Source organism: Myripristis murdjan, chromosome 1 (assembly GCF_902150065.1).
Source record: "Myripristis murdjan chromosome 1, fMyrMur1.1, whole genome shotgun sequence".
NCBI classification, from domain to species: Eukaryota; Metazoa; Chordata; class Actinopteri; order Holocentriformes; family Holocentridae; genus Myripristis; species Myripristis murdjan.
Window position 1 is genome coordinate 21,454,284 of NC_043980.1, and position 23,399 is coordinate 21,477,682.

Here is a 23,399-nt window from a genome sequence, read left to right on the forward strand (position 1 = left end):
GGTACACAGTACACACGCTGAGAAAAGCTCTGAATGTGTGTATCTTTGTTTGTAGAAGGTGCAGTGAGGGTAAGGATTGTTGGAGTGTATAACACACACACACACACACACAAAGTCAACATCAGCATTTCAATCACACACAGCTGTTTGCATTATGCTTTGGGATGCAGGGAGGGAAAGAGAGTGCGGCTTGAAGACAGGCCTTGCTGCTGCTCGGTCCGTCATCTCATCACTTTACATGAGATCTGTAAGCTCATTCTCAAAAGAACTGTCACTGTCATATTCCAGTTTTCCTACAATGACATATAATGTGTCTGTGATTCTCAATTATGGATTTATACAGACGTCACAAATCATAATGGTGTTTTTTTATCTCTTTGGGTATCAATATTCCCACAAATTCTTGTACTTTTTACTCCTATACAGATTTTTTATTTGCAAGAAATTCTTCTAAAACATATTTCAGAGATGACTAAAGTCATGTTTGTGGCCCAAGCCACATAAATTTTAATTGAAAATGCTAGTGAAATACTAAACAGTCCAATAACAACGCCATAAAAGATTGGTCACTGCTGTGATAGTAAACCGTGATGCTATCCACACAAAAAAAAGAAGAAAAAAAGAAAGAAAGACAGAAAAAAGGAAACAAAAGAAACAAAATCGTAATCAAGTTGTGACTGGAAAGTAGGAATGAGGAAAACCATCAACTGTTGGGTTAAAAAAAAAAACAGTCAGAATGAAACCAAAAAGGAACCACAAAACACTATAAAAATAAATGAATGAATAAATGAATAAGTAAATGGCAGTTAAAATTGTAAAAAGAACATTATGTTTCCTTGCTGCATTGACATTCCACAGAGAACTGAAAACATTTTAAAACAGCAAATTTCTGGTCATATTGGCTTGTTTTTATTCTTTGAATGTCTTAATTAATGAACTCGACTATTTAAAAAAAAAACTCAACAGTACAAATATTGTCAGAGTAAGTTTTTGCATGCATCACACGCTGATTATACGTGATAATCTGAATAAGTCCCCTGAATTTGAGCAAGCGTAAGTGGAAGAAGTGTGAAGCTCGCCATGTTTACCAGGAAATGACTACTACACCTGAGGGCATTTTAACAACTTGCAGAGTTTTGGGAATAGGGACTGAGCTGGATACTAATTGTCATCATTTGCATTATTTAACATTAGATCAGCACTTCTTTCATTTTCATCAGAAATGAAACGCCCGTCCTGTAATTCCACCTAGTCAAACAAGAAGACAGGATAGTCTCTCCAACATTGGATCATGCAATACATGCTGGGAAGAATATTAATAAGCAAACCAGTTCTGGTACCATTTTACAATACATGTCATAACACAGTTTTCATAAATCAGTGCTGGCTCACTATTTGGCAATTGTTTGTATCTGCATCGATTTATGAAAACTGTGTTATAACTTGTTTGTAATTGTTTATTAATGAATTATAAAGTGATTATGATCCCTTTAATAACCTAATCTTAAACCATTCATAAGCCCTTTACAAAAGGAGTCCTATTGTAAAGCGGAAGCCAAACTCTTACTTACTTTGGCAATATATCATTCAACTTCACCATCAGGAATATGGGTACAGCAGAAGTCCATTTCTGTGCCCCAGGGTAAATATGTGAACCTTTTTCAGAGCTGAAAAGGTGCATGTATGTTCCAAGCGGTAAAAGGTACATGCATGTACCGTTTCCTCTAAATGTTAAGGTATAGTATCAGGAGGCAGCATTTGATAGGTCAAATACAATGAATAAATAAATAAATATATGACTCAATACCTAAATAAATAAATAAATTAGGTAAAATATTAATTGAAGGTCAATTTGAACTTTTAAGGTAGATTTTAACAATTATCCCGTGATATTTTAGTTACAAAATAGGAACAAGACTTGTGTCTTGTTCCTATGTGTGTTTTGTATAAGGTACAAACCACAAGGGTACAAATAAGTACCCAATGTCAAGTGTACAAGACCTGTAGGCTACCTTCGAGGGTGACAAGCCTTTTGTACCCCTAAAGGTGCAATTATGTGCTTTATTTCCTGGTAGTGTTGATGCTCTGAAGTAAGACACTTGATTCTAAGTTATAAGGCTCACAAACAGAATAAAAAGGTGTCTAAAACTGACTCATCTCTTTAAAATGGGTTAATCATGAAAAATTGTCTGGTTGAAATGACTGTACCAAGAGTTTTTTACAGTTTAGTTAAAGGGCATCGATCCCATCCCTAAGGTCACAGGTTTAATCGCAGCAACATCCGGTGTGTGTGTCCATCATCATACAGGTGTCATGTTGAATTGGACACCTGAAGCTTCACCTGCTCAGTCACTGCAGGGCCCTCTGGGGAAAAAAGGCACCAGCCATGCAACTTCAGCGAGACATGTAGGCTGCCTACAACTGTGCATTATGTTGTTCTTCATTCGACCGTGGGCTTCTTGCTTCATTCTGCTTCACATTTTGGATTCCCCCCAAGCAGCTCTGTCGCCTTCCTGAGGCCAAACAAATAAGGCATCAGGTGACTGGGCCACTGCAGTGAGAAAGAGAGTCCCTTTCCGAGGTCAAACTGTGGCTCCTTGACTGACGGCCAGTTGGAAACCTGCAGCTATCTTAAGGGAAAAACGCAGTGTGTGTGTGTGTGTGTGTGTGTGTGTGTGTGAGAGAGAGAGAGAGAGAGAGAGAGAGAGAGAGAGAGAGAGAGAGACGGCAGCGGGCACGTCTGCTACTGCGTCTGTCCGAGCAACTCTCTCTCTCTCTCTCTCTCTCTCTCCCTCTCTCTGTCTCTCTCTCTCTCACTCAGTCTCGCTCTCTCTCCCTATCACACACTCTCGGGAGCAGCGCTTTGACGCACAACGCAGAGTTGGATTATAGTATCGCACGCCGGTCTTCCACGGGGCTTTTTTTTTCACTCCCTCACATTGCCTACACCCTTGCTACTGCCCGGTAATTGATACATGATCGGAATCAATATCTCTCCCCACGGTGACCTGTGCTGAGCTTTTGGAAAACCGAGTGCTGCCGCTGCCTCCTCGCCGGACGCGTGTTGAATTAATAAGCGAGACAGCCTCACCTGGAGTGTGTGTGTGTATGCACTAGAGAAGAGAAAGTGTGTGTGTGAGTGTGTTTTTCTGTGTGTGCAAGGATCACACCAAGGATCGGGTTGTTTCACGGGCTTTAACGCGTGCACACATACAAACATAGACACGCACATACACACGCACACGGGGGATTTGGGCACCGCATGCCGGGGACATGTGGAAGTTTGCGCCGCTGTAGCGCAACCAGAGAGCCGGTCCACTGCCTCGTCGACCTCCCCTCTCCCCGCCCAGGGGGACCAAACTCCCGGTTGACAAGCCTCCGCTAACCGAAAGCCCAGCAAGAGGACCCAAATGTAAAATTATAGCAAGAAATTTCAAAAACACACATCTTAAAAAGGTGGACGACAAAGGGAGGACGACATCCAGTTGCGTGCAGAGTTTGGTGAGCTCTTTTGGGATTTAAGGGCTTAATTTTTTACGCCCTCACATTTTGCCAGTGTTTTTTGGGTCTCATTTTGGCCCCCCCTTGCCGCAGTGATGGTGGGAGCTCTGAGCCCCGTTGCCCCCGGCCGCTCCCCGGCCTCATTCCCGGGGCTGCTGGTGGCTGTCCTGGTCCTGGTTCTGTCCAGCGGGGTGGACGGACAGCCCTGCCCGGCCCAGTGCTCCTGTACCGGGACTACAGTGGACTGTCACGGCCAAGGGCTCCGCAGTGTGCCCCGGAATATACCCCGCAACACCGAGAGACTGTGAGTAATAAACTGTTACAGCGCGGACTGGTTGTAACCAAAGCATATAATCGCTTATTCTAAAATTTCCCCTAGAGTTCAACAATTTGGATAAAGCCCACCTCTCCACCGAAGTCTGCTCGCCCCGACGAAACATCACTAATATTCCTATAATGCTAGTTTAGGGACTTAGTATGTCTGTGGTACTCAGTAATGACGGTGTAATGTCCTTATGATACTTGATGGATTTTTTTTAAAATATAATACTACATTACTATAATATTTTTAGCATATTTCCAGCAGCACTTAATATTGCGTCTGTGTTACTCAATAGTGACTTTATGGTGACCTTATCATACTTTCTGGTATTTTTATATATCATATGATGTCACGTCGTATTCCTATAATATTCCTATAATATAAATTCATAGTTTTGCTGTGGTACTTGTAAAGCAGATGTCTCTAAAATTTTATTCTAGGCTTATTATAGTTTTGGGGTGACATGGCCAGACCTCCAAAACCTAATAGCGCAGCGCTTTACATTTGAACTAACATGCCCCAAACTGCGTTTTTGGATCGCAGATGGCGTGTAAAAACTGATAAACCTGACAGATAGAAAATGTGGCTCATCACGAAAATTGTGTAGAGAATACAGGCTGTGTGTAACGCTCGGATTTAGCACAAGGACGGTTGATTGTTTATTGCGGAGCGGCTGGTGAAGTTAGGGGCACGGTGGTTATGTTGGTGGTTTCGCACTGTTGCATTACCAAAGCCTTCGTAGACCACATCGGTTTGTCTGGAGACCAGCAAGTTAATCAAAAACGGATTTGGACAAGTGGGCTTTAAGTTAAACAGGCCCTTTTTCATTGGGCAAAGACCCCTTGATGAAATTACTATTTGCCCTACGCAGCAGCCATAGCTCGTCTGGGTTTCTGTGACCCTCAAATGACAAACCTGCAGTATGTGGGCTACAGCACAGTGAGGCAAAGCACAGTCTGTTATACAATCAAATCAATTTACATCAGACCTTCACCAAATGATTCTGTCTTCATTGCCTTGTAGTATTCACCAGATTTGTCCTTGTTCAATAACATATCCCATTACTGATCCTGCCGTCTTTGTCCCTGTCTCTGTTTAGGGATCTGAATGCAAACAACCTCACTAAAATCACCAAGGCGGATTTCGCTGGACTAAGGCATCTGCGAGTGTTGTAAGTGCCCTTTATCAAGGCTGTTTCATCCTTTATCACTGTAAAATGGAAAAGATGTGTGCTGAGGTAAAGAAATATGCAATCAGGCACGGCTCAGACCGCTGACACCTCACAGGTCCAACACCTTGGCTACAAATGTCACAGCTCAAGGTTTAATTGTCTCTGACGAGGTTGCGAGCATCAGACTCATCAAGCCCTTGAAGTGCCGCTGCATTGCGTCTGTTCGTGGAGAGCAGCCGCCTCGCTGGGCCCGGCTCTCTGTCTAAACAGAATAGCAGTGGCACCTGTTAATGCTGTCGTGTTAATCTCCCGGTGGAAGTGTCAGGAGGGGCTTATTTTAACCAGTGGGCTCCGGGTCCCATGTGCTGGAGTGATTAACGCGCTGGTGAGGAAGTGATGGAGGGGAAAGAGGGAAAGAGATATCGGTCATTAGGTGTAACCGCGGAGGGAGGAATGCAGCTGGAAGGCAGAGAGAGAGAGAGAGAGAGAGAGAGAGAGAGAGAGAGAGAGAGAGAGAGAGAGAGAGAGAGTCATGTAAGAACAAGTTTCTAACCTGATGTCTCCAGGTTAAGAGTTTTCTTTGAGTGAGGTTGGGACAGGGATGGCCTGCTCTTCGTGTGTGTGTGTGAAGTGTGTGTGTGTGTGTGTGTGTGTGTGTGTGTGTGTCTGTATGTACACTGGGTGCCATTCAGCTGTTAAAAGTGAATGGCAGGAAATACACATTGCTGGAATTCCTTCAGAGATTATGTCCTTAATTTGATGTATGTGTGCGCGCATGTGCTCACCAGTCTCAAAGTCTCCATGTTAATGTGTTTTGTGTGTTAACATGCATACATGGATCAGGTTGTATTCATTTAGTGTCAGCCAGTTATTGCTGCATGTGTGTGTGCGCGCACCTCCCCTTTTTCACGAGCACGTACAATAACCTATAGATGTGTGTGTGTGTGTGTGTGTGTGTGTGTGTGTGTGTGTGTGTGTGAGAGAGAGAGAGAGAGAACAGGCTTGGTGTTGTGGAGTTGTGGTAGTTTAAGTGAATGAGTAGTCACAGCTATGTGGTTAGATAGAGAGTAAATTGGATGATAGATGAGTTGCTGTCCAACTGATCGGCCAGTTTTAAAGTCAATTCTGGGTCTATCGACCCACTGCTGATTGTCCTCTCTCCTTCTATCTCTCTCTCACTCTCTTTCTCTCTGTGCCTCTCTCGCTCTCTATCTCTCTCTCTCTCACACACACACTCACTCTCTCAACATTCTATCAATTTCCATCTCCTCAACCTGTTTCTCTTTTCTCACACACTGCCACCTATCTCCTCCATCTCTCCCTCTATCTCCCTGTTCATCTTTCCACCTCTCTCCTACTCTTCCTCACTCTCCTTCACCCTCTCTTCCTCTCCACCTACCTCTCGCTCTCCTCTTTTGGTTTCTTCACACAAATCTCTCTGTCAGCTCTCACTCTCTATATGCCTACTTCTCTTCGCCGCTCTCTTGTTCAACCTCCTCTCTCTCCACCTCTCTCTCTCTCGCACGCTCTCTCTCTTTTCCTGCCCACTCTCATTGTCTCTCTCTCCCGGTTTCACTCTTTCAGGCAGCTGATGGAGAACAAAATCACCACGATAGAGCGAGGAGCCTTCCAAGACCTGAAGGAACTGGAGAGACTGTGAGTGACATTGCCGTGTTGAACCTGCCGCCATTGTAGCCCTAACGTATTTTCCGAACATATAACAACATCCACTGAGCAGGAGATGTGTGTGTGTGAGTGCGATTGTGCATATTTCCTTGGTCCTCATCATCTGCTTGCTTAACACCCGTCTCTCAAATTGTTTCTTTTTGTCAGCAACGTAATTTCATATTCCAGGATTCTTATCTTTGAAAGTGCAAGCATGTGTAAACACAAATGCACCACACACACACATTTCCATTAAGTTATGCATACTTGCGGTTACACACACACATTTCCCTGTAATCATTTAGCCAGGCCGCCACCAGGTGAGAGTGTTATCATCCCAGTCCAAGAGGAAACATTGTGACTGAGCCAGAGGACAGTGAATGGGGCACGGCTATAGGTCGTTACGGTGCTAGCCTGGAATCACTGGTATTTGGCATCCAACCCTCAGGCAGTTATGGCATAATTAAGCCTCTGTGTGTGTGTGTGTGTGTGTGTGTGTGTGTGTGTGTGTGTGTATGCCAGAGAGAGGGGGAGAGAGAGACAGAGAGAAGGGGATGCAGACCCCTGAGTGGTGATATGCCTATTGTGTTGACTGTCAACTTTGTTTGATGTGGGTGTGTGCATGTGTGTGTGTGTGTGTGTGTGTATGTGTGCGCGCGCACGCCCATGTACATGTGTGTTTATATGTGGTTTGTGGCCTGACCAACAAGCAATGACACAGTGGAATGCAGCAGACTGTGACAGAGTCTGAGGAGGTTTAGAGACAAGCTTTTAATTAAAGACTCAAAGACTCATAAAAATACTTACTACACACTGACACACACACACACACATCCAAATGCACACACAATCGCAGACATAGCCATGCACACGCAGACTTATCCACCTATATGCACACACACACATTGCACATTGTAAATCAAAATGAATGTGGTAAATCTTTTTGATAGCTGTTTTGGATACAAGTAAATTCTTCAGCAATCATCAGGATGAAAAGAGATGAAGTATCGTGATTCAGCAGCTGCTTTCGTCCCAGCCATATCATGCCTGGTTTTTCTCCGCTCTTTGCTCTGCTATAGCCGCTCTTTGTTGACAGTAAGAGAAGCTCTGTGGACCTCTATAGCGGGCCTGCGAGTGTTTCTCATGCAATGTTCGCTGGGTTCTGTCCAGCTAAGCAGTTCTGGGAATTCCTTCCCAGAGTTGTAGACAAAGAGGGCAATATTTAACTGTGTATAATCCAGTGTTAACAGGAAACTTCACATTGGTACTGATTCTGTTGGATTAAACACTCTGCACAAAGAATGGGCACAGGCCAGCGATTATACACACACACACACACACACATTCGCGGACAAGCAAATACTTATGTGCACATAAGTATATTATGAATAACTTTATACAAAAAAATGCCATACATAGCAATAGCAGAGATCTAGATAAGGTTTTACACATTCACTGTCAAAACCATGTTTTTTTAAATGTTTACTCTCAAGACATAATGAATTCTCTATCTCATCTCTGGCTGCTTTATATAGCCTATATTTATTCAATTCAGTGCGATCACCTTCGATGGCAGCTAACTTTCTGACGACAACATGCGCACTGGGCTGTTTTCTGTTGTCCTCTCCCCTCCTGAGGGGTTTCGCTGAGGGTTTTCAACTGTAATTCAGCGTCTCTGGCGTGGCATGTTCACACGCACAAAGATGGAGTCAGTCATTAATGCCCCCCCGCTGCCACCGGACAAAGGCACATCTCCAGAGCCTGGAGTCTGGGGGCTCATTTCAAAGGCCTCCATCCTCTGGGGCTGGAGGGGGCCTGCTGGGTAGCACTGCCCAGAGGAGAGGGCCCTAAGCTGGGCTGACAGATCCACAGTGACTGCCCCCCACGGAGGGGGAAAACGGTTCCCCTTCTCGACCCCTTGCGACAGGCTCTTCGGGGCTGGGCAGGGCTGGGTCAGGTGTGGGGCAATAGCTGGGGGGTACAAAAGGGGAGGGGGCGGTGGGAGGAGGTGTGGAGGAGATAGTCATGTCACAACACACACATGCACATGCGCAAACACATGCATAGGTATGCATATACCCCCGTGCAAGCGCATTTTACTTCCGCAAGGCTGCTCTGTCAGTACTAATCTTGATCTTGATTTCTTTAACCTTTCTCATGTTTTTTCCTCTCCTCCTTGACACCCCCTCCCCTTGCTCTCCCTGTCTATTGTCCTGCATGTATAGGAATGTCATACATTCTTCCCCTTCTCCCTGTGGGTGAAAGAAGGAAAGAGAGGTGTTCCTGATCCTCTTAACCTCCTCTCTTTTCTCACTAATCTAGTATTTGATTGGTTTATAGCCCCTAACCCATTCACAACTGGTCAGATTGGAAGAGATAGCAGCCAGAGATGTGCAGGGAGGAATGTAACAGTAATTACAGCTACTGGGACACTGATTTCAAAGAACAGCAGTGAGATTAAGCCCCAGATAATTAAGTCTGTAATTGAATGATCACATTGTAATAGACAATTTTAATATCAATAGATAATTGGGAAACCGATTACATGTATTGAGATGTAGATATCAAAGAGGACCAGTGATTAGGAACTAGATAATTAAGTCTGTAATGAAGTGATTACAGTGTTGTAATATGTGGACCGTTTGAACAGCGATAGATAGTTGTAACAGTGATCTCTGATATTAGGATGTAGATTTGAAATAAAGCCTTGGATTAGTGTGAAATGATTACGTTTGATGCCTGTGTGATAACACTGTTCCCACTTATCAATTCAGGATAAAGTTCAAGATGTTGTTCTTCTTTTTTATCAACCAAGGGAGTTTAGATCATCTGCTCATGTGAGGGCACATAAAAAGATATTTTCAGTCAACATGAGCCGGCCACTAAGTTTAAGTCTAACTTCTTGAAAATGTCTGAATTTGAACGACTGCTCACGACTGATTGCTGCTGAACTCACCAGTTAAACGACAAGAGCGGAAGATTTCCACATTCAGCAGCATGGGGTGGGGATGGGTGTCTGTGTATGGCGTTTAAATAACAGATCAGATCAGAGTGCGTTAGCCTTTAGGGGATGATGGGACATCGGTTCACCTCAGGTCCACTAACCAAACACATGGTTTCCTCATCACTATCTGACTAGACACGCATGCACACAACGTGGTCCATTTGAAGTGGGTTTTAAGTGAGTTTTTTTCTGCCCTCTGGGTCTCATCGTCGTCCTCAGGGTTTGGGTTATCACTATGGCAACAGGTCATATGTGTGCGTTACTATATGATTTGCTTTAGAGCACAAATTGCATCTGTTAAATAATAATGGGTTACTAAGATGGTTTGTCATTTCCCTTCCAGTCTACAAGCATGCACTTTTGCACATAATATGCAAGGCTATTAGGTGTTAAGCTTGCATGTGTGTTTCTGTGTATGTGTCTGCTCTGTGTTTGTGTGTGCAGGCATGCATGTGTGTGTGTGTGTGTGTGTGTGTGTGTTTACTGTGTGGTTTGTGGCCCTCTAGCATCTGTTTATGGCTGCAGGGATTATCACCACGCTGCAGTGTGCTGGAGACTCTCGCACCTCCGCCACACAGGCGCTGGCCATTCGCTCTTCCCTCACTTTCAGCCAGACTTTGACTAATGAGACACGACTGTGGAAATGCTCTGTGTCTGTGCCTGTTTGTGTGTGTGGCTGCACACACGTATGGCAATCAATTCTGCTAGTGCTGAGGTTTTGAAAGGTGCGTTCCCTCGGCGAGATCGTTCCAGTCGGAAACAGTGAGTAAGCTGCCAGCGTTTGGTAGAGATACTTCACGCCGAACGGTCCTCCCCAATGACACCTTAGAGGAGCACGACCTGTAGCAGACAGGTTTTGATCTCTCTCTCTCTCTCTCCCTCTCTCTTTCCATCTCTATCTCTCTGTCATTCCCTTTCCCCTCCCTCCTCTCTCCCTCACTCTCCTAGTCTGACAGCATTGCGTCTATTTTAAGAGGATGAGCTCATCCACCCCCCCCCTCCTCATCCTCCCCACCTCCAGCACCAGTCCAGGCTCTCTCCCAGGGGAGGTCTAGCCCACTAACGGGTGCTCACGGCTGGGCAGGGCCTGCCGGGGGAGTGGGCCTCTCCGTGGGACCACGTGGGGCTCTTAGCTGCCGGTGCTAGCGTTAACGGAAGAGGCGTGAATAATTTACAAACATCATTTCTGCGGGATGTTAAATATTTAAGTGGCCTCTGATGTAACCGCGGAGTGTGTGTATGTGTATGTGTGTGTGTGTGTGTGCAGGCACAGTCGCACATTTGCGCGTTCGTTGGCGGAGGATGGACACAGATGGAGTGGCGTTATCGAAAGAGTCCTCGCCGGCTGATAGGGAAACAGAGTGGCGGAAGAGAGGGGTTAATGGGAAAACGTAATTGAGAGAATGAAAGAGACGTTTGTGAGGTTTTAAGTAGACTCACTGACGTTTGGGGAGTGATAGCTCGTTTGTTTGAGCAATGTCTGCGGCGTTGCTTTGATTAATGTGTGTGTGTGAGCGATTGCATGTGCTTATGATACAATCTGCGCGTTGTTTCTCAGGATTTACGCACTTTTCCGATGAGTTTGAGCTCACTTCTCTGTCATTCTGTCCCCTCGCTCCGTTCCTCTCCACCAGCAGCCAACACAGCATCCGGCACTAGGCTTGTCTGTGTGTGTGTGTGTGTGTGTGTGTGTGTGTGTCAGGGTTAAACTGTTTCAGCAGCCTGTCTCTCATAGTGTCACTCAGTTGCCCCACTCTCCCCCGACACAAACCAACACACACCCGCACAGCACCAACACACACCGACACACAAACCTCTTCACTCCACTCAACCAGGGTTAAATGATTGCACCCAGATTATTAAACTCACCCGAGTTCTCTCAACTGTTGTGTGTATTTGTGTGTGTGTGTGTGTGTGTGTGTGTGTGTGTGTGTGTGTGTGTGTGTGATGACGGGTTGTTGTGAGCTCTTCCCCTGTGAGGGCCTTGTTTACTCAGTGGGGTCCTTTTCACACATTCGGTAGCCCAGCCAGACTGCCTGTTTGTTTTTCCCACATCGTCTCCTCTCCTCCGCCTTTGTGGTGAAAAGTACCCCCCCACCACCACACACACACCACACACACACACACACACACACACCCGCCACCCCCCCCATCTGCACCCCTTCTCCCTCATACTCCTCTCCTCCCTCCCTCCTCCCCCCTCTTCCTTCTGAACTTCACTGTTTGTCTGGTAGCCATGTTGTACCCCTTAAATCAGGGGGTAACCAGGAGTCTGCTTTATTTGTGTATCTGTGCATGTAGCATGTGTGTGTGTGTGTGTGTGTGTGTGTGTGTGCTGAAAGCCGCCCTGACTGTCTCCGTCCGTCTCCCAGTCGTTGCATACTTCACATCTGACTGAATTGCAATACGATAAGAAAATAGCAACTGTGATAATCAAGAAACACAAACCCTCCTCCAAAAAGTTAATTATATACATGTGCAACCACTTTAGCCATGTTGAAGTGCCCTGTGTGTAATTGGCCAGGCAGGTATTGTTTATTCTCTAATATATGCTGTGTTTTTTTAGGCGCCTGAATCGGAATAATCTGGCTGTCTTCCCTGAGTTGCTTTTCCTGGGAACGACGAAGCTCTACAGACTGTAAGTCTTTTTTTTTTTTTCTCTCTCTCTTTCTGTCCATCACTCCATTGCTAAGCAGTGTTACCTCAAATTCTGTTCGGTTTCTATTGCATTTGGTTTAATGAGGGCACGGAAAAGAGTGCCTGAGCCTCAGACAAACAGCAGCTGGGTGTGCCTGATGGTTACTGGTGTATATACCTTAAATATGAGCGGCCTGTACAGCTTATTGACTATTTGAAAGAGCGTGTTGAAATATTTGACAGATTCTGTGATGAAGAGACAAGAAATGTTTTTTTTTTTTTCCTCTGTGACGCAGTTGTGGTGTTTTGCTTGGATATAGGAGAGAGGAAGAATGAGAGAATCAGAGCAAGAGCGAGAGAGCAACAGAGAGAGAGAGGGAGAGGGAGAGAATAGATTTGACAAGGCTCTCTCCATAGAAGCCAGTTCAGTAGCTAATGGAGATTAGCACTCCAACAGCTGCTGCCCACTGGGAGAGATGTGTGTGTGTGTGTGTGTCTGTCTGTGTGTGTATACAGGGGTTTGTTTGAGTGAAAGAGTGAGGAAAAGGCGGCAGACAAAGAGAGGCAGATTTCTCCTGCCGGATCAACTAAACTGAACTAAAGAGAAAAAAATAGTTCCTCTGTGCCTTCAAACCAGCGAGCCGCTGTTTGTTGTTGTAGAGCACCTTCCACTCTTCATTCACAGCCGACTCGTCTGAACCGTAAACAGAGCTGTGGATTTCCAGTAGCAAAGGGCTGGGCTGCTCTGCCGCTGCAACTGTGGGAACTAACTTCCCGTCATGGTCATTTGTGGTCGTAGGGAATAATTATGGTTGCATATATTTATATGTGTGGCTGAATATATTTATCTAAAACAATATTGAAATGCTCAGATGATTCAGAGAGTGTGTGAAAGATGTTTATGTTCTGCGGCTGCTACGGTGGTTGGCTAGGCTTGACCCGTCGTGTCTAAGGGTGTGTGTCTGCATATGCGTGTGTTTGTGTGTATGTGTGTGTGTGTGTGAGAGAGAGAGAGTTTCTCAAGGCCAAGAGTTGGCATTTTGCTCAGCGTGTGGGCCGGGGTAAAAATATAACTCGGATATACTTCTCTCTTCTCAGCTGTCGCAGACAAGCTGCCTCTCTGTGTGAATGTTGATTGTGTGTGTGTGTGTGTGTGTGTGTGCATGTGTGTTTGTTTGCTTATTTGTTAATGTGGGTGTTTGTCTGAGTGTGTGTGTGTTAGCTCTCCAGGTATGTGTGTATTTGGCAGATGGTCCCTCTCATCCATTCAGAGAATAAGCTTACTACATTTACATGTCACACTTCATTCAGCAGAATGTCATTCATAACGTCCTGTAATTCAACACTATTTTTTTTTTTCCTTTATAATGAAGTTATTGGCAAACAAATTGTCTGAAAGCCAACAGAAAATGTCTAAATGTTGATGAGAAAAGAAAACTCCCAAGCTGGCGCCATGGCAGCCACAACTTAGATTGGTCAAACGTATGGAAGTCATTCAGAATGAATGGCAGCGATGGAGTCTGCCAATAAACAACTGTATTTAGGCCTCCTCTTCTTGTGTTGATCTAGTGTTGACTTCTGCACCCCCTAGAGTGTGTTTTTATTTTTAGGGAACCCAGCAAAAAAAAAAAAAAAAATCCCTTGAAAACCTCTAAAGCAGAACCTTGTTAAGTTGCCTTATATTGAGGTCAGAAGGTATGTGCAAACTGGATGGAGTTCGGCCCTTGCGACAGTCCTGCTATAAATGAACGCTTGCTCAACCTGCTATTATGAAAATTATGTTTTCACTTTTCAGGGCTTGGAAAATCTGTGTGTATGTGTGTGTATTTATGTGTTTAACCTTTGTGCAGCGCGGTGGTTTAGGGTTTCCAGAGCCGAGTTAAACTGGGCCAGGGTCAGGTGCGTCGTTGTTGCTTTTGAGCGAAACAACAGCAAGCATCGGAAGGTAAGAGAGAGAGAGAGAAGCGAGGAGACAGAGGAGGAGGGAGGAGGGAGGAAGGAGTGGGGGGGGGGGGGGGGGGGGGAGTGTGTGTGGGCGAGAGTGTGTCATATTTGATAAGAAAAAAGCAACCACACAGTTCCTCTTAAACCTCCTCCGTGTCTCCTTCATCCTTCCCAATTTCAACACCTGTGTCTCAACTCCTCCACCCCCACAACACACACACACACACACACACACACACACACTCTATCAGCCTCCCCCGACACACAAACACCCCAGGGCCCCGGCTCTATTAGGTTACGTAGGCACACACATCTGGAGACACCATGTGGTGGGCATTACCCCAATATCTATCTCTATCTCTCTCCCTCTCTCTCAAACACACACACACACACACACACACACACACACACACCCCTCCTGCTTCTCCCGCTCCTATTGTTGATCAGTGTATCACCACAAGAGTAATACAGGGGACCACAGCTGTGACTGTTTGCCCTGAGAAAGAAAGAGGGAGAGAAAGAGAGAGCAACTAGACACTTTGAACTGCGGATCAAACACAGCCAGTTCATTAGAAGGACTCTGTAAAACAAGATAGGCTAGTAAAACCTCGCTGCATTGGCCAGGAACCAAGAGTTGGCCCGGGCCGAGCCAATCAGCGCACGTTTTGATGAGAGGCTGAGATCAGAATGCACACAAACACACACACACACACACACACTAAGTGTATGTAGGGATGAAACAGTCACCAGTTGTATTTTGAATCAAAGCCGCCAACAGTTGGTTGTTACACTGCATTAAGTTGTATGTACCACAATAGTCATTTTTGATTAGCGGGTTTTTAACAAGGCACAGATTTTTGCTACATGTTGTCAAGCATCGACCCGTCTATTGTTGTGTCGCTCTTATCTGCACATATTCATGGCCCAAACCAATAGTGGGCACTAACTTATTTTCAGTTTTCAGTGTTCAAAGCCAGAATTAAGACTTGTCACTGGTGCAAAACAATCTTCTTGGCCAGTCATGCTGAAAGTTTTTGTTCACATTGAAAGGTTTATTGAGGTCCAGATGAAACAGCATTTTGAGAGTGTGTAACCTCTGTATGGTGATGTATTTCCAAGTGAAACAGGATAGAGAGGTGGGACTTAACACTGGGAGGATTTAACTGTTGAATGTGAATTTTAGAGAAGATTGATTGACGGGTGGGTGTCATGATATTATTGGTTGAAACTAGTTGGTTCGTACCTAGATAATTTAATGTTTTAGGCGTGTATTGTTAAATAGATGCACAATATGACCAGGAATGTAAAAAAGTTAAATAGCCATTTTTTTTGTATTTCATCTTGACTTTAAATCAGGGCCAAAGTTGTGTATTGCATGGCACTGCACATTTCATTTCATGTGTTTATGGATGTGTTTATGGCTGTTTTCTTTTAAACCTGCACCAGACAACCAGAAAATAGCCGTTTTGGTTGCTGTTTTCTCTTATCTGCCATGTGCACCAGGTGCAAACCTCTCATGGTCATGGCACTAATTATCCAGGATGCATCTGGTATGCTTGTGTTGTGCATTTTATATGTGAACACATGGCACTTGACATTCATCGTGCTAATTGCTTAAATTGTGATGTTTTGATCTCTACAAAACATGGTGAAATTATCTCAGTGTGTATTAGTAATTATTTAACATTTTAATCACATTTTAAAGGTGCACTATGCTAATTGTAGCGGGTTGATTTAAGGGAGGACAGGCCAAATGGTCCTCATCAGTGGCCTCGCTGAAAAATTTACTTTTAAAATGTTTTTTTGGGGTTTTTTTTTTTGGTTTTTTTGCAGTTGAGTGTTGATGGTCTTCCCTTCAATCAGCCCTCAGCAATTTTGCATATTGTGCATCTTTAACAATACAGAGACATGACTGAAAATCATGATTAAAAAAAAAAAAGGCCATGATAATCATGAATTTTGAATTTTCCTGGTTTTTAGTGATCTCTCATCTGTCCTCATCTTGTTATCCTCTTGGTACCTACTCCAAATTCCCACTGCTCTCTCCTCTCCTCTCCTCTTCTCTCCTCTCCTCTCCTCTCTCTCTTCCCCTCTGCTGGACAGCAATCAGGAGCAAGATGAAAGAGGGAGAGATGAAAGAGGGATTGATGAAGGGATGGGTGATGAGAGGATAAGAGAATGGGTCAGTGCTTTCACAGCTGAGGAGTCTGCTTATGCTTGGGTATGAGCATGCGCGCGGGAACTACTTTTTGCCAGGGGGTGCTGCGTATGGGGTGGGTGGGTGGGGAGGGGGGTGCACCTGCGCGCGCACACACACACAGGCTCCCTTTCTGAAACGTTAACGTTAGCTCCAGCTGTAGTGTCCCCCGAAAAATGGTCAAAAAGAGGCGCTTCGTAACACAGAGAAGGCGACTTTATGAAGGAGAAAGTGAACGTTATGTCAAAAAAACATACTCATACGTATCTTTGCGCATTTTTAAGTGGTTATACGGAAATGCGGGACCTTTTCTAGTGGGTATACGCCGTATACCTGCGTATCACGTAGACTACACCACTGATTTGGAGGCTAAACTTTCAGTGACAGACAACCAGCTGTGCGAGCGCAGCGCAAACAAGTGAGAGAGAGTTGCAGCAGTATCCCGCTGTGCTGGCAGACTCAGCAGCAGGGACGGTTTCTGCTATGGGCAGTGCAACTGCCCAAGGCGCAATCTACTTGGGGGCGCACGAGAAAAAAAAATCACTAGTTTTCTAGACTACCGTATTGACCCGCACATGCCGCGGCACCATCAGTCGGCATCAGGCGAGCCCGCCGCGGCATCATCCGGCACCGCGCCCACCCGGTCAGGTCTGCCGGATCTGACAGGTGAGCTGCCTCATGCTGGCCGGTGCCGCGGCCGGCTCGCCTGATACCGACTGATGGTGCCGCCTGATGTGTCTCGGTGTGATTGCCCCTCTGCACGCGTTTTACATGTTTTTCGTTTTCCTTGCATTAGGTGCAGTAGATTAATACACGTTTTACTTTCTCCCCCTGTCCACACCTTAAGTGACTGCCACAATCAAGTCATTTTCAAAAGAAAATGACTTTGAAATGTGGTAAAATTAATTTGACATTTATTCCACCCCTCCTCAGCAGGGGGTGCTGCAGCACCCTCAGCACCACCCTTCCCGCGCCCTTGGGTATGAGGCTAGATTGACGGGACAGTGAGTGTGTGTGTGTATGTGTGTGTGTGGTGTGGTGTGTGTGTTATTTTGCTGCTTGGCCTCTGCTGGCCAGTCTCCCCCAGCAACAGCTTCCCAGGTTACCATCTCCATGGTGAGCGATGTCTCATCACATCAACGTCATGGCTCCGCCTGTTGTGCATGTATCTGTGTCTGTGCATTTTGGGGTGCGTGTGTGTGTGTGTGTGTGTGTGTGTCCACATGCACACATTCAGTTGTGTTTCATATAAGGTACAGTATGTGTCGGGGGAGATGTGCTCTCATTAAAACTTTGCTGTTTTTATTTGCATGGGAGCATACAGAGAGAGAGGGATAAAGAGAGAGCAAATTAAAATTAGTGCTCACCAAGTCCATCATCATCATCATCATAAAAATTATAATCATCATCATTCATCATCACCATCATCATCATCATCACGAGAGACAATATGGAGAATGTGTAATGGATGGAGGAAGAAGAGAAAGGAAGGGGGTTCTTTAAACTTCGGGAATAACACATGCACACACTTAAATTGAGGTTTGAGTCAGGTTTTGTGTGCGTGTGTGTGTGTGTGTGTGTGTGCGTGTGTGCGTGTGTGCGTGTGTGTGTCTGCTGTGTATGCATGGATGTGTGTGCGTGTGTGTAATTGTCCCTAATCCTCTGCTAAATAGTGCTCTGATGAGGCCGTGCCGTTTTGCCGGACAGCATTGTTGCTTAGCAGCCCAGAAGGTTGTGGCTTTGTCTTCTGTGAGAGCTTAACCCTGGTGCGCACCCACACACACACACACACACACGCACACACACACACCTCAGCCGAGACGACAAACTCAGTCACAAGAGCACAGACGTGGTCCGGAAGCCGGAGATGTGGGCCTGCCCCGTGTGTTGACAGTTAACTAAATGGGGGGTGAGAAAGGAAAAAGGAAGCGAGTGGAAAGGAGAGGTCAAACGGAGAGAAATGAAATTTTCTCTGAGCAAACAATGTGTTTTAATTAAGACAGAGAGTGCTGGGTGTTTTAGTTGCCACGGTGACGATGACCTCCGGGTCCCCGTGGAGGTCGAAGGTGAAGAATGTTCAAGTCAGGAGATCTAAGCATGAGGTGATTTAGGAGGAGGAGGGGAACCCGCCTCCACTTGTTACCCAAAAACGTGAAAACTACTCCCTACCATTTATGCCTAACCACTTTATATCACTTAATATTTTTAAAGACAGATTTTTCTTGACTTCTGACAAAATGTCCGGTTGAGATGTAATAGGCCCAAACAATTAATCAAACTATTATTGAAACTGCAGCTTTTTGATAAAATATGTGGCAAATTACATACAAATCATATTGTTCAGACAAGGTGTGTGGCGATATACCTGCAGTATGATATTTAAAAAATCAAATATTGATATCATGTTAACAATGATATCACACACACACGCACACACACGCACACACAGCATACAGACCTGACATGGTTACATCATGTTTTGGGTGTAATTCATTTGCCAGAAAATGCACAAAATGTGCAATAAACAAAGTGAAATATACTACTACTACTACTTTATTATCAAAATTATGATGATGATCATCATCATTAGTAGTAGTAGTAGTAGTATCAAATTTTCTATTTATATTGCAATAATATTGTTATCGTGAATTCTTGTAGACACAATGATTGTGTAGTGAAAATCTAATATTATATATATATATATATATATATATATATATATATATATATATATATATATATATATATTTTTTTTTTTTTTTTTTTTTTTTTTTTTTTTTTTTTTTTTTACCATATCATGCAGCCCTGTAATCTGCAAGTTGCTAACCATGTGCTGTATGAAAGTCTGAAATATATTCTTACTGCATTGACTTGTGTATGTATTACTATGAACTATGTATTCCTGAATATCTGATCATTCACGTTAATGTTATACCGTCTTTTTCAAGTTCGGTTTCACAAGCGAGAAACACCAAACAAATCCTGTTCCTGGTTATTCTTTAGATTTGGGATACAGCCTTTAAAAGATCAGTATCTGCTGGTAGCTTTGATTGGTTCCAGTGTTTTGCATCAGGAGATATTTGGCCAATGTCCTTGTGTACATAGGATATGCAAATATCTGCCGTTATGTCTGTCCAAGGAAATGAAGTTAAGCCTCTGCAGCCTAAGGCATCTGTGGATGTAGATCTCTCTCTCTCTCTCTCCCTCTCTCCCTCTCTCTCTGTCTCTGTCTCTCTCGCACACACATCGCTTTAGCATTCAACAATATTTCCTGCCCCCTCCTGTTTCTCTGAATGCACTTTAACTGATTTAAAAACTTCCGCGCACGCTCTCCGTGCACACAAACACACAAGCGCACGCAGATCTTTTCAGTATGTACAAAGCCATATTGTCCCAGAAATGTTTTCATTAGGACTCTTGGATCGTGCAGATAGCGCCCGGCCTAACAGGAATATGCAAACAGTGTCAGTGTTTTGTTTTGTTTTTCTTGTGGCTGTTGTTGTGTGTCTATTCCGATGTTTCCATGTCGTCTATGTACACATTATGAATCACCCCGTGAGTGTGAACTGGCAGTTACAGCAGCGCCGAGGTGTTGAGTGTCAATGACTCACTCGTTTGCCATCGTATGAATCACATGACTGACTATCTGAATTGCTCAAGGCCACTCTTTTTCCTAAGATGTGATTTGGCCATTCAGATCCCGACACAATGCTGTAATTCATTCTCAAGTGATTCAGAGAGGGCCTGCCAAAGTCATACTGGCATTATTAAGAGGGCACAAGTACAAAAGGTGACGTGATGGAGACAGAATGTAAAGATATAAAAACGCCCTCCTTGACTTTTACCACCGCTAGAACTAACTTGTTCCTGAATGGAGCCCAGGAAGTGGAAGTGTGTGTGTTTGTGTGTGGGTGTGTGTGTGTGTGTGTGTGTGTGTGTGGGCATGTTGGGTGCAGCTAAATTAATCAGTTGCCAGGTGTCAAAGTTCAGAGCTCGCAGGTCAAAGGTGAGGGAGCATCGGTGTCGGCCAATGAGAGATCCAGAATAATGGATATGCCAGGAGGGCAGGCGCTGCTTTGCCCATCACATTTCAAAATGAGCAAAGAGTTACGCCCGGAAAAAAAGAGAGAGAGAGAGAAGGAATGGGTGAAGAAGGAATGAATGAAGGGTATTTAAAGAAAAGATTAGAGGTGTGTTTGCTCTCTTAAATGGTGTGGAAAAAAAAAAAAGAGCTTGGAGGAATTTACCGGGGTGAAGACAGGGGTGTTTTCTCCATTGTGAGTGAGCTGTGAAAAAAAAAAAAAGGCAAAAGAAAGGAGGAAAGTGAGGGATAGAGAAAGGAGGAGAGGAGAGGAATGGAGAGCAGAGGAGAGAGGTATGTCGATACTTACTGTAGATGGCAGGTAGCCTGAAGCCTGGAGCCAGCATGTCTGTCAGAAAGAAGTGCCTAGGTGTGTGTATGAGTGTGTGTAGGTGTGCGAGTGTGTGTGTGTAACCTGAGTGTGGATTATTGGGAAGGGGGGGGTTACATACCTATCCAACGCCAGGAAGAGCTTACCTGGAAGCAGGTAGTTATGATTGCAGAGGTGTGTGTGTGTGTGTGCATGTGTGCATGTGTGTGTGAGGTCTTCTCGATCATCAAAGCATTTCCTTACCTTGTCTTGTGTGTGATTAAGGGTCACCGTGTGCGGTAATACCTCCCAACGCAACAGCAGCCATCCTCTATCCCCTGCACTTCCTCCCTCTCTGGCTTCAGCCTCAGTGCTTAACTTAATAACACGCAGGTAACGCTGGTATTACGCAGCAGAGCGCCAACAGGACGGAGATCCCCCCCACCTCTCTCAGCTTTCTCTCCTTCTCCGTCGCCCTCCCCCTCCTGTGTGTCTCCGCGGTGTATATGCAGGTATGGATCCAGGTCCTGTATTGATGGATGAGTCGGCCTGGCCAGTGAATTATGGGAAGGATTATGGAGTAATCAGGATAATTCATCATGCAGCGCTCCCCCTCTCACCCCAATCACAGCTACTCAGCAATATTGACCCCCGCTCGCTGTGTGCGCTCATACGGGGGTGGGGTGTGTGTGTGTGCCTGGTGGTTGTTGTTTGTGTTTATGTGTTTGTACGCATGTGTGTGTGTGTGTGTGTGTGTGTGTGTGTGTGTGTGTGTGCGTGCGCGAGAGAGGGACAGTTTGTAAGTGTGTGAGGCGTTGATGAGGTTATGAGGAATTAAGGCTCAATCAGAGGCAGACAGAGAGAACTCTGTCTTCTGGTCACCAAAGTGTCTGCTCTTTTAGAAAGTAGAACAAAAAGTGGAAACTTTCGAAAGCTCAGCAGTCACACGGAAAACAGAGCAGGTTCAGTTCATGTCAATCAGTCAGCAGACTTAACATGGCTGTCTTTCTCTGTCCTGGGTGCCTCCCCTCTCTGCCTGCTAATCCTCCATCTTGGCTCTGTGTCAAGCCGCCTTGTCCAGTTGCACAATATCCCCCCTCCAGGGCAGGCAACTGCATCCCCTCTCTGGCTCCATTAGTGCCACTCCACTGGCATAGCCAGCATTCTCCAGTGGGACCGTCATCGCTGGCCACTCCATTGGCACCCCTGTCACTCTCCATCCACCACAAAAGAAAACCTCATTGCCCTCCCTTTCTCCCCCGCTCTCTCTCTCTCTCTCGCTCGCTCCCATCTCTCGTTCTTTTTTCCATCTCCTCCTCTGCGCTCGCCCCCTTCCTCCTTGTTTCACCTCTCAATCTGTCTCTCTCCCCCCTTTTCTCTATTATCTTCCTTTTCTCTCTGCAGCACCTTCCTCTTTCTCAAAGTCGTCTCTCCCTCACTGCCTTTCTTTCCACCTCCTCCATCCTCCCTCCATCTCTCACCTCTCTCCTCCAGCCCTACACATTCGTTTGGAGAGGCTTATGCAAGGCCCTCACCCATGGTAATGATGCAGAAGAAACCAGGAGGGGAAACTGGGAGCTGACCAATCATTCCTCACAGGGACGTCGCTCCAGGTTCACATCTCCTTAAATTCTGTTCACCTCAGGGCCCAAAATGAGCAGAGTTAAATGTACCACAAGACCCGGGCTCATTAAAACACACTAATGTTCGCATAATGCTGGGATTTATACCAGAAACACACCCACAACCTGGATCGGTGAGACTGTAAGTGAAATTCCAGTTTAAGCAGAATATGTAGAACAATGTAAAGCAGGGTTTTTCAAACTTTTTCATGATCTGCACCCAAAGTGGACTTTTACTAAGCCAGCGACCCCCTTTTGAAATAATTTTATCCCATAGGGAGCCCGATATGAAAGTATATATTGTTTTCAGTGATATTAAAACATGTGACTAATAACGTATTTTTTTTAAACAGTTTCAAGTTAAATTAAATTTAACTTATCATGAAATTTTCATGAAATTAAACTATTCCTGTTTTGCTGAGGACCCCCGGAGATCCCCAGACTCTATGTTGAAAACTGCAGCAAGGTTTTAAATATATAAATGCAGCAACCTTTTTAAGATTAATTAATTCTTGTTCATTTGCCAGAGTCTGTGTCGGGCAGTAGATGAGTAGGTGAAAGAAAATGATAGAGGATGAGGGAGAAAGGGAGAGGGAGAGAGAGAGAGAGAGAGAGAGAGAGAGAGAGAGTGAGAGGCTCAGTAGCTGCAGGCTGATGATGGATCAGCAGGTCTCTAATCACAGGTTAGTACCCGACGCATGTGCATGTGTATGTGAGTGTCTGTGTAAGCGTGTGTGCGCGTGTGTGTGTGTGTGTGTGTGTGTGTGTGTGTGTGTGTGCATGCTCGACAGTCTCTAATGACAGGTTCCAACCCTGATGTGTCATTATCCAATTACAGTCCTCTCTCATCTCTACGGTAACACCATGCCCCCACGTAATTGGACGGTTGCTCTGAAGAACTCTGACCTCTCAGCAAGTGTCAGGCAGAGGAACACACACACACAC

General features: G+C 45.1%; 1 protein-coding gene across 2 annotated transcripts in view; it reads left to right on the forward strand.

The window, feature by feature from the left end:
* Positions 1–2,848: 2,848 nt before the first annotated feature.
* slit2 (slit homolog 2 (Drosophila)) overlaps positions 2,849–23,399 on the forward strand; it is a 93,452-nt gene continuing 72,901 nt past the window's right edge. For both annotated transcript variants that reach the window (XM_030056971.1, XM_030056979.1), the window contains exons 1-4: positions 2,849–3,805; positions 4,923–4,994; positions 6,579–6,650; positions 12,230–12,301. In XM_030056971.1, coding sequence (XP_029912831.1) covers positions 3,597–3,805; positions 4,923–4,994; positions 6,579–6,650; positions 12,230–12,301 — 425 coding nt within the window. In that variant the 5' untranslated portion in view covers positions 2,849–3,596. The remainder of the gene's footprint in view (positions 3,806–4,922; positions 4,995–6,578; positions 6,651–12,229; positions 12,302–23,399) is intronic.